The sequence below is a fragment of the Ostrinia furnacalis genome, unplaced genomic scaffold (assembly GCF_004193835.3).
Source record: "Ostrinia furnacalis isolate ACB-3 unplaced genomic scaffold, ASM419383v2 OfSCF0638, whole genome shotgun sequence".
Lineage (NCBI taxonomy): Eukaryota > Metazoa > Arthropoda > Insecta > Lepidoptera > Crambidae > Ostrinia > Ostrinia furnacalis.
This window is the reverse complement of record NW_021130877.1, coordinates 332,930-347,059: the sequence shown is the minus strand read 5'-3', so window position 1 is coordinate 347,059 and position 14,130 is coordinate 332,930. Positions and strand designations below refer to the sequence as shown.

General features: G+C 39.0%; 2 protein-coding genes across 8 annotated transcripts; both read left to right on the top strand.

Annotated features, from left to right (window-relative positions):
* The first annotated feature begins 200 nt into the window (after positions 1-200).
* Positions 201-2,151, top strand: LOC114366544 (uncharacterized). 2 transcript variants are annotated; one of them, XM_028323454.1, is made up of 2 exons: positions 201-1,442; positions 1,474-2,151. In XM_028323454.1, exons 1-2 carry the CDS (start codon positions 393-395, stop codon positions 1,543-1,545), a joined length of 1,122 nt encoding a protein of 373 aa, XP_028179255.1. In that variant the 5' UTR covers positions 201-392; the 3' UTR covers positions 1,546-2,151. The 2 variants fall into 2 exon arrangements, with proteins under 2 accessions (XP_028179255.1, XP_028179254.1); XM_028323453.1 differs by having other exon boundaries at positions 201-1,446; positions 1,478-2,151.
* Positions 2,152-2,188: 37 nt separating this feature from the next.
* Positions 2,189-12,333, top strand: spag (RNA polymerase II-associated protein spaghetti). Of its 6 annotated transcripts, none has more exons than XM_028323450.1 (10): positions 2,204-2,220; positions 2,333-2,397; positions 2,654-2,767; positions 3,636-3,755; positions 4,874-5,001; positions 6,320-6,530; positions 8,497-8,841; positions 9,387-9,737; positions 10,176-10,371; positions 12,002-12,333. In XM_028323450.1, the coding sequence occupies exons 2-10, from the start codon at positions 2,356-2,358 to the stop codon at positions 12,088-12,090; spliced, it is 1,596 nt and encodes a 531-aa protein (XP_028179251.1). In that variant the 5' UTR covers positions 2,204-2,220; positions 2,333-2,355; the 3' UTR covers positions 12,091-12,333. The 6 variants fall into 6 exon arrangements, with proteins under 6 accessions (XP_028179252.1, XP_028179253.1, XP_028179251.1 ...); XM_028323449.1 differs by lacking the exon at positions 2,204-2,220 and adding an exon at positions 6,632-6,709 and having other exon boundaries at positions 2,227-2,397; positions 6,320-6,452; XM_028323448.1 differs by lacking the exon at positions 2,204-2,220 and adding an exon at positions 11,669-11,691 and having other exon boundaries at positions 2,227-2,397; positions 10,176-10,348.
* The last annotated feature ends 1,797 nt before the right edge of the window (positions 12,334-14,130 follow it).

Here is a 14,130-nt window from a genome sequence, read left to right as displayed (position 1 = left end):
TAAATATTCTATAGAATACGGTCTTAATTATTATGATCGTAATCGTTTAGATTCATATTTTTAATTTAATATAAAATAATAACGTTATTAGTTATTACTACTGGCCACACACAAACAAAGCGCCTGCGCCCAGCCATGACAACGTGAAAAAATGATTGTTTGACAAGTTGACAATCTGACAACCTCAAAAATGAAAAAGCGCGGGAAACGTTGAACGCGACGGGCGTCTTTTTTGGTTCAAAAGTTTTGTAAATTTGTTTTAGCATATAAATAGATCAGTATTGTATAGTGTTCTTGTAAATTTATTGTTTTGTGTATATATTTTATGTAGATAGTGTTTAAATCTTGCTGTACTACCGGTGAGTCTATTTATTTAATTACTTGGAGCCGCAATGAACGACCCGCCCGATCCGGGCGGTTCTCTGCCGCCCGATGAAATTTCCCTTGATGCTAGTAATGTTCCGCCGGCGGGTCATTTCGTTACGGTTACATCTAACCATGGTTGGGAATCCGATAATTCCACATCGGGTTCAACAGCTTGCCCTCGCAAGCGTAGCCGTAATAAGAAAAGTCGTAAACATCAGGCTAAAATTGAACGTAGACTTCTTGCTAAAAATATGACAGAAGAATCTACTGATATGGATCACCAAGATGTTCCACAGACACAGCAAAAGGTCATTGCACCTGCAACTAGTATCTCTGACTTGCCTCCGTCCAACCCTACTCCAATTGCTCGTAATCTGTATAATGAATCAGACAGTGCGCCCTACGTAGTCCATGTTCAGAAGATCGAAACTAGCCCAAATGAAGGTCCGTCAATGCACGCACTCTCATTTGGGAAATTCCTGAAACAGAATTCCTTTCAATGTATAGTTAATGGTAGTGTAAAGCAAATTGGCCGGAACAAAATTTCGATTTCATTCTCGAACTTCAACCATGCGAACCTGTTTTTAACTCACAATAGTTTAGTGACCAAAAACTACAAAGCCTTCATTCCCTCCTTTAATGTTACAAGGATGGGCCTTGTGAGAAGTATACCAGCGGATTGGTCACCGGAGGAAATAATTGAAAACATTACAGTACCAGATGATTGTGGTAAAATTATAAAAGTTAGGCGGCTGAATTACAAAGTCTTTGTGGATGGTGCTCCTATTTGGAAACCATCTCAATCCATTGTATTAACTTTTGATGGACAAGTATTACCTAAGCGCATATTTATGTGTTATAATGCCTTACCTGTAGAGCTTTACATTTTTCCCACTATCCAGTGTTATAATTGTTGCCGTTTTGGACACACAAAAGTTCAATGTCGTTCCAAAGCAAGATGCTTCAAGTGTAGCCAAGGTCATGCTGGCGACACATGCCAAACTGACGAAATTAAAGCATCATGCTGTTTGTGTTCTGGGTTCCACTATGCCACAAGTAAATCCTGCCCTGAATTTCTAAGACAGAAAAACATAAAAACTTCTATGGCTAATAACTCCATGTCATATGCAGAAGCCTCAAAAATTCATCCACCAGTATCCAAGTCTTATGCAGACATAGTTACAGCAAAATCGAATTCCCAAATAGTACAGGATAAGTCTCCTAATCTTGTTTCATCCTACAAAAAAACGGTATACAAAACTCCTCGTTCCACTCCCACATTAGGCAAAAGCTATGACCGTGAAGCACATGAGGCTATCATTAGGGAAAACTTAATTCCTTCCCCATCTAATGGTTGTGCTATTAATACCGAATTTCATAATAAAGAATCACCAGTATCTCTACCTGAATTAATACTTGCTCTTATTAATATTGTTTCTAAGTCAAATTCTAGTTCACCGTCCCACGCTGCCTATATAATTGATAAGTGTATGAGAGTCATTCAAGATGGCGATGCAAGCTAAGCTGCTACAGTGGAACTGTCGCAGCATAGTTAGTAAAAAAAGTGAAATTATATACTTGCTAAACAAATATAAGCCATTTGTCTTTGCTTTAGCAGAGACATGGCTCAAACCCATGCAAAATTTTAAAGTGCATGGATATACCTCTGTCAGAGATGACAGACCTGATGGGTATGGTGGTACTGCACTTTTAGTTAAAAGCTCAGTGCCATTTTCTATTATCTCACTACCTTCCCATTCTGTAAATATGTCAATTGTAGCTATAAGTGTGTAAAAAAAAAAAAAAAAAAAAAAAAAAAAAAAACCTCAAAAATTGTATTGATCTAACAAACAGGTAAAATTAATTCTTTACGCTTATTAAAAACTGTGCTAAATAATGGAAAAAGCTTTCGAAATTCAAAGGCAAGTGCGCGATAACGTTAAAACCTTCCAAACATACTTGACAGACCTGGATAACTGGGAAGCGGAGATGAAAAGAAAAGAGGCCGCTCTCAACGGTGCTTTTGAGCAGGTTTAAATCAGTTTAAACTCATAAATACTATTTGAAATTGTAATTTGTATGATCTACAGTATTTAGCAGTGTAACTTGGCACTAAACACGTATTATTTGCTTAGTGTTTGTGACAATGTTTTGGGTAGTATCAGAGCCTCACATATATTTGGTCGACGTGCTGTTTTTCCTGATTTTAGTGTTGTTGTACGTATTTACTTTAATACAGTACTTTAGACGTCGGGATATTAACATTCGTGCAATGTTTTGAGGTTAGGATCTCCCGCCAGTTAGAAGTAAGTTGAAAAGAGAAAAGCCCGTTGTTGTGAAAAAGAGTCCAGAGAAGAGGATCTCATCGTTTGACTACAAGGCCTGGGACCAGTTTGATGCTGTGAGTAACCTGTGTTAAGTTTTAACATAAAAACAGTCTTATTATGAGCCCGGAAAGTGCAATGATGTCCGGAGAAATAAATAATTTAGCAGTATTTCTACTGAAATTGGTTTTTTAACTTTGAAATAGGCATAATGTTTGATTTTATGGTCTAACACTAGCTGTCTCAATACATTAAGTATGTGGGTAGTTAGGTATTGGCTTCTAGAAAATGCAGTTGCTGTCCAAGCGAGAATCAGTTTCTATAGAAACATACAATGGATGTTATTGATAAAACAACTCCATGCTTTATTTTCCTTTTCTTTTGAAATCATGAATATTATGATTAGAAAATTTTGCCTACATTAATTTAATTGGTACATTTAAGAACATAAATTCTTTAAAATAATTCAAAGAGAAATTATTTTTTGCTGGTCATCAATGATGATTTATTTTTAACACATTGCATATTCACTTTGGACTTTTAGTTTTATTATTATGTATAGGCATTACAATTAATATTTAAATATTGTATTTTTAAACTGCATTTCCACTGGCACAAAGCCAAGTCAATTCATGTTACTTTTTGCCACATTTTCTGAAACTACTAAGTACAATCAACATCATTGATCATGTATCAGTTAATATATTTTTATTACATTGTTCTTGAGTATGTTATTGAAAATACAATGTACGCAATCACTGTATATGTACTGATTATTATGAATGAATGCTTGTTATGTTATCATATCGCCCGTTGAAAACCAGCGTTGTGGGATCTTTTTGGCACAAAATACCTACATACGTATATTTTAAATTTGTTATTATTTTTGTTTATTTTGTGTCGAATAAAGATTTTTCTATTTGATTCTATTCTATATCTGTTTAGGACAAAGCATGTGAAGACATCGACATGGCAGAAGTAGGACCTGTATCTTTGGACGGCAAGAAGAGTCAGCAAGTTAAACAAGACAAACTGAGGGAAGAGGCTCAGTACGAGAAGGAGAGAGTGAGTATTCCTGATTTAAACTTAGTAATTTAAAAAATGCAAAAGTAACACCGGTATCAGGCCTGTTCATCTCCGCGAGTTTACATCGAAAACAAAACACGCACGATGGCCCACCTACAGGATACTATTCGACAAGGCCTCACATACGAGCGAACATTGACTCACGCACACGTATTCTTGTGTATGATGGAAGAAAATTAAGAAAATGGTGTACTAAAATACTGTGCAGTATTTAACTGCCTAAATAATAATAAAAACACATAATGTACTTTTTTAAGTTGCCTCAAGACACTGAGTGGTAAATAAGTAGTTAATATTATTCATGATAATTCATGCTAAATCATTTTCCGCAGTTTGGCACCTCACGTCACATCATTTTACCGAAGCCGCGAAGTCAGCCCTATAGCTTCGGCGCAGTGCCGAACACTGACGTTTGTCAACAAAATGGTGCTTGACTCTTGAGACAGGCTAAATTACACCATATTGTTAATGAAATTGAGCATACATTTTTTTAAATACCTTCGCGAAGTAAATCTTCTGTACGTAGTACTTATTATTATTCTGTGCCGGTATTCACAAACAATGCTTGCTTAAGTGAAGCAGCAAATCGAACGCACAGCGTCGAATAGAGCTCTGTGATTGGTTCGTGTATCACCCTGTACGTCTACGCGTACTGTGAGACCTCATAGTAATGTTTGTGAATACGGGCCTAACTCTAAATTACTGACTGACTGAACAGTTTGAGACCTAGGAAAAATAGAATTAGTAGGTATTGTCCTGGTTTTTCAATGAAGTGCATGCTGGGAAATAGTCTTTCTGTAATAGACTGATTCAGCAAAGCAAAACCAAAAACTAGTTTTCATTAAAGTATTACCTCATACATTTAAATAAAGTAGAATTTTATTACAAAAAAATAAAACAAATCCCTACTTTAGTGTAGTGTGAATTCAAATTTTCAAATTCAAATTCATTTATTCATTGCATCATGTAGTACATTGGATGTTAAATGAAAACCTTTGTTTCCAAAAAATAATGTTGCTCTCAATCATTAAGTGCTAGCAGAGATCATAATTAATTATCCTGTGAATTGTTAAAAACCTGTAATTGTGTTTTTCCAGGGCAACACATATGTAAAGAAAGAGAAGTGGGATGAAGCCATACAGTGCTACACTCGAGCTATAGAACTGGTCAAGGATGATGCCATTTACTTTGCCAATAGAGGCCTGTGCTACCTCAAGAAAGACAGGTGAGTTTTAATTAAATATTTTATAATGAAAAATACCTCTCAGCCCCCAAGTGGTAGCAGACTACCGCGTAACAATTGATTATTATCTATTGTGTCTAGATTCGTGGGCTAGTTCAGTGATTCGTCCCAAAATAGGTTCGTCCCACTGGGACGAAACACTGAATTCAAAAAAAATATATAGTTTTCGTTCTTGGTTCGTCCCATTTAATTTATTCTTTAACATAATGAGTTTTAGTACCTTCAGAAAGTCAATGAAATAAAAGAAAATGTGAATGTTAACAATGTCTGTATTTAAAAGGAAATCAACATAGAAAATCTAATCACTGAATCAATATGTATTAATTTTCAATGATTTTAAATTTTATTTATCAAATTTTTTTGCTGATCTGAGTATATTCACGTGTTGATTTTCTTTTAAATGACAGATAATGTTAACAAATTCATGTTTTCTTTTATTTCATTGACTTTCTGACGGTACTAAATCTCATTTATGTTAAAGAATAAATTAAATGGGACGAATCCAGAACGAAAAATTTTTTTTTTTTAATTCAGTGTTTTGTCCCAGTGGGACCAACGTGTTGTGGGACGAATCACTGAACTAGCCGATTCGTGGTGCTTGAAGGATTAAACATGTTGAGACATGATAATTATTAATGTAGTGTAACCTAGTTCTTAATTTGCCACTTCAATGTTACGAAATTAAATCTAACATGAGACACAAGTTAAGTTGTCTTCACTTGCTATATGATTTCTAATTAATTAAATTACAGATATTTACTCATTATAGGATAAAGATTGACTACAGTAGAATCTCGATTATCCGGATATCCGATTATCCGGACTCATTCTTCACAGTTTCTAATTACCGATTTTAGGTCTGGACCCATAAAAACGGAAGGCGCCGCCACCGTAACACGGATTGGACTTCGTCTTAGTTCATTGTTAAAAGAAATGGATTCATCCAATGGTCTAAAATTTTGATTTTTAGACTCTAAATGATGTATTGAAAAACTTTTCTACTGTAAAGAGTTAATTATTGTTTGATTTTACTTTGAAATCGATTATCCGGATTTTCGATTATCCGGAACACCCCTGGTTTTAATTGATCCGGATAGTCGGGATTCTACTATTTACTCTAATTTATGTAATGTTTACTTACATTCTAAACTTTTACTCAAGGTCTGGTTGAAAAATTGATGTTGTCTAGTAACAGTAGTAAAAGTTTGAAAATAAATACTATCGTGATGATATGCTTTATTATTATTATGCTTTATGTTAGATCCTTTAGAACTTAGTACTACTTCTGTTTGTTCTTCAGTCTTCACCAAGCCGAGAAGGACTGCACCGAAGCGCTTCGCCTAGACCCGACCTACGTCAAAGCGTTCCAACGTCGCGCGACGGCTCGGGAACGCCTCGGCTCCCTTCGTGCAGCCTCGCGCGACCTTATGGAGGTGATCAAGCTGGAACCACACAACCATGCGGCTAAGCAACAGCTGGAGACTATCAAAACTAGGATGGGGACTAAAGGGGTGAGTGTTTGATAAATATAGATATTATTTAATGGCACAAACGGCTGCAGCAATCAATAGTATCGCGAGCGCCTCGGTTCGTCTCGCGCGACCTCATGGAGGTGATCAAGCTGGAACCACACAACCATGCGGCTAAGCAACAGCTGGAGACTATCAAAACTAGGATGGGGACTAAAGGGGTGAGAGATAAATAGATTTTTACTCAATTAAACAGTCAAACTGCATACTATGTGCCCTGCCCATTGCCACTTCAGCTTGCTAATCCGTCGGGCTGTCAGCGACTTTGGTTCGTTTACGGATCCCCTCATTTCTGATTCGATCTCGCAAAGTGCAGGGCACATAGTACGCAGAACTGACGGCCGATGGGGCAGAAAGGTTCTGGAATGGAGGCCGCGTACCGGAAAACGCAGCGTGGGATGACCACCTACAAGGTGGACCGACGACATCGTTAAGGTGGCAGGGAAGCGCTGGACGCAGGCCGCTACCAATCGATCGACATGGAAAGCATTGGGGGAGGCCTATGTTCAGCAGTGGACGTCCTATGGCTGAAATGATGATGATGATGATGAAATAGTCAAACGGCTGCAGCAATCAATAGTATCGCGAGCGCCTCGGTTCGTCTCGCGCGACCTCATGGAGGTGATCAAGCTGGGACCACACAACCATGCGGCTAAACTACAGCTGGAGACTATCAAAACTAGGATGGGGACTAAAGGGGTGAGGGATAAATAGATTTTTACTCAATGAGGGCTATCGTTTTTATACTTAACAGTTGGCACCCCTGGCGATTGACAGGACCTTACTCTACAGTGGCGCCATCTTGATGAGTGCAATTGCGATAGTTCTCCTACCACTTTAGCGCTCACCAGTTGGTGCCACTGTCTTCGCTACTAGCAAGTGACAGACCTTACTCTACAGTGGCGCTAACTGGTGAGCGCTAAAACGATAGCCCTCATTAAATAGTCAAACTGCATACTATGTGCCCTGCCCATTGCCACTTCAGCTTGCTAATCCGTCGGGCTATGTCAGCGACTTTGGTTCGTTTACGGATCTCCTCATTTCTGATTCGATCTCGCAAAGTGCAGGGCACATAGTACGCAGAACTGACGGCCGATGGGGCAGAAAGGTTCTGGAATGGAGGCCGCGTACCGGAAAACGCAGCGTGGGATCACCACCTACAAGGTGGACCGACGACATCGTAAAGGTAGCAGGGGAGCGCTGGACGCTGGCCACTACCAATCGATCAACATGGAAAGCATTGGGGGAGGCATATGTTCAGCAGTGGACGTCCTATGGCTGAAATGATGATGATGATGATGAAATAGTCAAACGGCTGCAGCAAAGGACAGTATCGCGAGTGCTTAGCGCTGCTTCGCGTGACCTCATGGAGGTGATCAAGCTGGAACCACACAACCATGCGGCTAAGCAACAGCTTGAGACTATCAAAACTAGGATGGGGACTAAAGGGGTAAGTTAAGTAAAGACGTCCACTGCTGGACAAAGGCCTCCCCCAAGGAGTTCCACAGAGACCGGTCCTTCACCAGACCTCCCGCGACCTTCACCAGATCGTCGTTCTTAACCGGTGGTCCGCGGACCACTGGTGGTCCCTGGAGGCATTCCAAGTGGTCCACGAAGACATCGTAATAAACAAGTGATGTGACGTGATGAGTCGAGTCAACACAACGCAAACGGCGCACAGTGGGCGAGAAATCGACCTCCCCTTTCATAGGATTTTAAAAAAAAGTGGTCCCTGACAAACAGACATTTGGTAAAATGGTCCCTCGTGACAGAAAGGTTAAGAACCACTGACCTAGAGGGAGGCCTGTCTACGCTACGTCTTCCGGCTCGTGGTCGCAACTCAAGAACTTTTCTGCCCCAGCGGCCATCAGCACTTAGCGATTCTGCGGGCTATGTCAGCCTTGAAGCTCACAGCTACTTACACTAATGACCTAATTTTATTTTTCAGTCCAAATCAAAGTCATCGCCGTCTTCCACACCCACTGCGGAATCCAAACCAATCATCACCCCAGCGAAAGCCATTCCAAAGATCATCGAATTACCCGATGAGCCAACTATGCCAGCTCAGAAAAAAATACCAACGAAGCCAACTCAGAACGTGCCAGTTATGCCAGCACAGAATGTGCCAGTCATGCCAGTACAGAATAGTGCGCCAGCCATGCCAGCACAGAAAAGTCCACTAGTCATGCCAGTGAAGCCAGTTCAGAGTAGTGAGGACAAATGGAAGGATGGCGTTGATGAAGGGATAACGGTGATCAAGCCGGTGAAGAAACCACCCCATTTGCGTTCTAAGGTGAGATTGCTAATTTTATTATTATAGTCATTAAAATGCCTTAACAAAACTTGGATATTCTTAAAATGATAAAAAAAACTTGTTTTAAAAACTCTTTTTTGCAAATTATTTATTGAGGTTGCTATATTTCAACCTTAGCCTGTTTTCACCATCAATCCCTAATTTTAAAGCTTGGTAGGTATAAACAAAACAGTTCGACCTATTTTTATTTTTATCTTGACTACCATAGTCTGTAGTGCAGGAATGTAAATAATATTTATCTATGTTAGTGAGTTTTTATCTAAAAGATTTCTACTCACTTCTGGAAAGATTTAATTTGTATGAGGTCTAATTAACCTTATACTCGCCATAAACAATATGAGGTGCTAATAGGCTTCTCAGGGCCAGTTTCATCATCATTTCAGCAACAGACCATTCACTGCTGAAAACAGGCCTCCCCCAATGATTTCCCCAAAGGCCGGTTGGTAGCGCTTAGCCCTTCTGCTGCCTTATAAGCCGTTTAATTAATAATACTATAACTTGCTTACCAAACTTGTTAATTTCAGAGAGCGCTTAAACCTGTGTCAATTCAAGAGATTCTCCTCGGCAAATCATCCCCTGAAAAACCACCTACCCGCCTAAAAATCGTCGAGCTCGAAGACGAGTTGGCACACGGTGATTCGAACAACAACGAAGCCAAAATAGAAAAGGAGAAAGAATCTCGGACCACCGGAGAGAAAGGGAAGGGAGATATGAAGGAGAAAATTTTAACTCCAGAGTCGGTGAAACTGATTGAGGATGCAACGGTGACTGAGAAACTGCTTCAGAATCTGGTTCCACCTACAAATAGTGTTCAATTTATGGCTGAATGGAAGTATTTGAAGGGAAAAGGCGACGCTAGAACCCAGTATTTGAGTGTAAGTATTATTAATGGTTGTTTGGTTCATGAGTGGTATGTCAAATTTTTATTAACTTATTTTTATTATTGACTTTTGTCTGCTAGTTCTCCTGTGCTCATAATATTTTTCTCAAGATCTCTACCTACTAGCACAGAATAATAATAAGTACTACGTACAGGTTTTCTTCGCGAAGGTATTTAAAAAAATGTATGCTCAATGTCGTTAACAATATGGTGTAAATTAGCTTGTCTCAAGAGTCGAGCACCATTTTGTTGATAACTGTTGAGGACTTAAAGTATGTTTTTAAAAATGTCGTGATTACTGACGAACTTTAAGGTGCTAATACATTGCTTAGATTTTAAAAAAAATACGCTTTATTCTTTCCAATATTGTATTCAGTAACGAACATTATGACAGTATTCATTGTATTTATAAATTGATAATTATTCCTTACAGATTATAGACCCACACAGAATCCCATCCATCTTTGAAAACGCTCTGGAAAGCGACGTGCTGTCTGATGTCCTAACTACCCTTCACTCCGATATGGCCAAGTTCGGCGCCAAGACTGTCGCCGCCTACCTACAGTCCATGACCAAGGTCAAGCGCTTTTCCGCCTTGGCTATGTTCTTATCGGATGGAGACAAAAAAGGTAAGCAACTACATCAATACGAAGGAGTTTTAGACTTGGCGAGTTCGGTGCCGCCAAGACCTTGTCAACCTACCTAATGGCCAAGGTTTAGCGCTCGCTTCTTGGCCTTGGCTATGTTCCTATCAGATGGGAATAAAAAAGGTAAGTTGCCACATTATACTGCGACAATACTACGGAGTTAGACTTGGCTAGTTCGGCGCCAAGACTGTTGCTGCATACCTACAGTCCATGACCAAGGTCAAGCGCTTCTTGGCCTTGGCTATGTTTCTTTCGGATGGGGATAAGAAATGTAAGTTACCACATTATACTGCTATAATACTATGGAGTTAGACTTGTCTAGTTCGGCGCCAAGACTGTTGCTGCATACCTACAGTCCATGACCAAGGTCAAGCGCTTCTTGGCCTTGGCTATGTTCCTATCGGATGGGGTTAAGAAAGGTAAGTTGCCACATTATACTGCGACAATACTACGGAGTTAGACTTGGCTAGTTTAGCGCCAAGACGGTTGCTGCATACCTACAGTCCATGACCAAGGTCAAGTGCTTCTCGGCCTTGGCTATGTTCTTATCGGATGGGGACAAGAAAGGTAAGTCACATCACTACTACTACAATACTATGGAGTTATACTTGGCCAAGTTTAGCGCCATACTGTCGCCGCCTACCTACAGTCCATGACCAAACGTTTTTCCGCCTTGGCTATGTTCCTTTCGGATGGGGATAAGATAGGTAAGTTACCATATTATACTGCTATAATACTATGGAGTTAGACTTGGCTAGTTCGGTGCCAAGACTGTTGCTGCATACCTACAGTCCATGACCAAGGTCAAGCGCTTCTCGGCCTTGCCTATGTTCTTATCGGATGGGGATAAGAAAGGTAAGCAACTAATTAAATACTAAGGTGTTAGACTTGGCTAGTTCGATGCCAAGACCTTGTCAGCCTACCTATGGCCAAGGTTTAGCGCTCGCTTCTTGGCCTCGGCTATGTTCCTATAGGATGGGGATAAGATAGGTAAATTACCACATATACTGCTACAATACTATGGAGTTATACTTGGCCAAGTTTAGCGCCAACTTGGCGCGTCTTGGCCCCGCCAAGACTCGCCGCCTATTTACAGTCCATGACCAAGGTCAAGCGCTTTTCCGCCTTGGCTATGTTTCTTTCGGATGGGGATAAAAAAGGTAAGTTGCCACATTATACTGCTACAATACTATGGAGTTATACTTGGCCATGCTTAGCACCAACTTGGCGCGGCCAAGACTGTCGCCGCCTACCTACAGTCCATGACCAAAGTCAAGCGCTTATCGGATGGGGATAAGAAAGGTAAGCGTTTTTATCACTGATTGACTTGGAAATTAAGGCCAAAGACTTATTATGGCCAAGTTTAGCGCCAAGACCATCTCCGCCATTTCTTTACATTTTAAAATGAATGTGTTTCGACCAAGAATTGGCACTCAGGAACGTCAAAAAAAGGTTGTCTTTTAGAAGTCTTTACAAAACAGAGGCTAAAAAAAGACCGATTTTCATGCGCTGCTTCTTCACAGCACTGGCCCATTTATTGTCTCGAAGCAGTGGTAGGGTTAGAGTTATACTGGGATGTGTAAAAGCGCTTTTTAAAATTACTTTGTTTCAGTACTGAACGATCTCCTACACCACTGCAAAACGGTTGAGAAATTGAGCGACGACGCGATCGCCGATCTGAAGAACAAATACGAAATCTGAACGCTTAGGGTACTAGTTAGTTTTTCAAATTATGACATCGTTAGATATTAAAAAGACATGCCTTGAATTCTGTGTTATTCGTGAAGATAACATTATTTTTACAGAATTTAATTGGAATAAAACAGCCAAGTATTTATCTGTAAGCTTGAGTGGCCTATTCATTATAAATGGTAGAGAGAGTATGACATCACTTTTTAACCGACTTCAAAAAAGGAGGAGGTTATTTGCAAACAAAATTGAGTTTATTCTTTTTTTAACACGCTTTTATTTTTAAAGCCAGTCAGATTTTTATACTAATTTATTTGAAATGAAGTCGGTATTATCAAAAATACTTGTTTAGACTACTTTTTTCTTTCATTCATATTGGTTTCCTTTGATGATGTGTTCATATCGGTTTTGCGGCCTAGTCTAAAATTATTTTCTCTCCACGAATAGTTTTATCAAATAAAAATAAAAAGTAACTTGATATAAAAATAGCAACTCTATTAATCGTGGCTAAGGTATCAATGACTGCACTTCTACATTTCATGGCATGTCTTTTTAAAATGGTTGGGTTACACTTATTTGTGATGATTGCGAAAAATATAATATTAATTTACCGTTATTAAGGTTTTTGGTAATTAAAAAAGTACAGTTAAACTTTGTAGTCTCAAATAAAAATAGAACAATTAGTTATAGTTGATATTATTATATTTTTCTATGTGAATAAGTGTATACCACCCTAACCATTTTCCGTGGTCTATCTACTAAAGCCCGGTCCGTGAGCACGTAGAATTTTGTCCAATGACCCCTAGATACCCATTCTTATGTAGTAGTTGTAGCTAGTTTGCCCCTAGTTGTAGCTAGGGGTCATTGGACAAAATTCTACGTGCTCACGGATTTACACACCTATAGTCTGGCTATAGGTGTGTAAATATTTTTTGTATTTCTGTAGAATTTAGCCTAGGCGCAGACCACCGATTTTTTGTCGGCCGATAGTTTAGTCGGGCAGTTAATCAGTATGGGAATGTATGGAAGTGCGCACATTACACCGATTGATTCTACATACAAATTAGATCGGGCCCAACTATCGGCCGACTAAAAATCGGTGGTCTGCGCATAGGTTTAGAGTAATAATATTTCAGATTACATTTCACGTTAGCTTTATTGAACGAGAAAAGTAGGTGCTGTAACGATTTTATTTTTATACCGTATCACTGTTAATGTTGGGCTAGGATAGCAAAATAGTTTAGTAGGTTTTTCACGATGCTATGAACACTTTTTTTTGCTATCATGACCCAAGGATGAAAACTGTTGCTGTATTGTTCAAAATAATGTTATCGTATCATAATTTTACTTTGAAATTTTCCATCCTTCGCTGCTATATTAAATTCTGAGCGATTTATCTTTTATTTTTTTATTAATTTCGGGACAAACTTCACCTTCACTGGTTGGGTTTTTATTGGCGGTCAAGCTGTAGATCCTCGCTACACAGAAGTTGCAGCGGTGGGAACGAGAGGTGGGAATATTCCCGTTTATTGTCTTGGTTTAGTAGATACATCACAGGAAAGTGAGAAGTCAAATTGTCATTATGTAGTTTTCTTTATAATTGGTGCAAGGAAGTGTTTTCAGTTCTGTGATTATTTTGTTTAATTAATTAAGTTCTAATAAACATTGTAATTAAATTCAGTCAGTTGTTTTTGTTAATTACCTTCACAATATAAATGTAATTTGGTAATTTATATCTCATTGAATTAACTCTCAACTTACTTTTTCCATGACCTAACCTTATACGTATTTACCATAGGTATTTACGGTCTTTTATCTATGTATAGATGACCTAAATTGAACTGTCCCACCAAACTCATTGACAGGGGGACGCCACCATCGTTCAACTTTAGTTTCCAAATGGTTTCCAAACACGGCAAAAATCGGAACCAGCGATCCGGTATTGACGGTGGCGCCCTCCTGTTAATGTCACTGATGGGACTTTTATAACTTTTAAAGTTGGACAATTATTATTGTGGACAATACACAGGATGTCAAAATGACAACATTTCT

What these genes read in the sequence shown, in the direction of transcription:
- LOC114366544 (XM_028323454.1), top strand. Translation starts at nt 393, where the DNA reads ATGAACGACCCGCCCGATCCGGGCGGTTCTCTGCCGCCCGATGAAATT. An exon ending in GTAAATCCTGCCCTGAATTT is followed by an intron (nt 1,443 to 1,473) that starts CTAAGACAGAAA and finishes AAACTTCTATGG; the next exon opens with CTAATAACTCCATGTCATAT.
- spag (XM_028323449.1), top strand. Translation starts at nt 2,263, where the DNA reads ATGGAAAAAGCTTTCGAAATTCAAAGGCAAGTGCGCGATAACGTTAAA. An exon ending in TCAACGGTGCTTTTGAGCAG is followed by an intron (nt 2,398 to 2,653) that starts GTTTAAATCAGT and finishes TTTTGAGGTTAG; the next exon opens with GATCTCCCGCCAGTTAGAAG. An exon ending in CCTGGGACCAGTTTGATGCT is followed by an intron (nt 2,768 to 3,635) that starts GTGAGTAACCTG and finishes ATATCTGTTTAG; the next exon opens with GACAAAGCATGTGAAGACAT.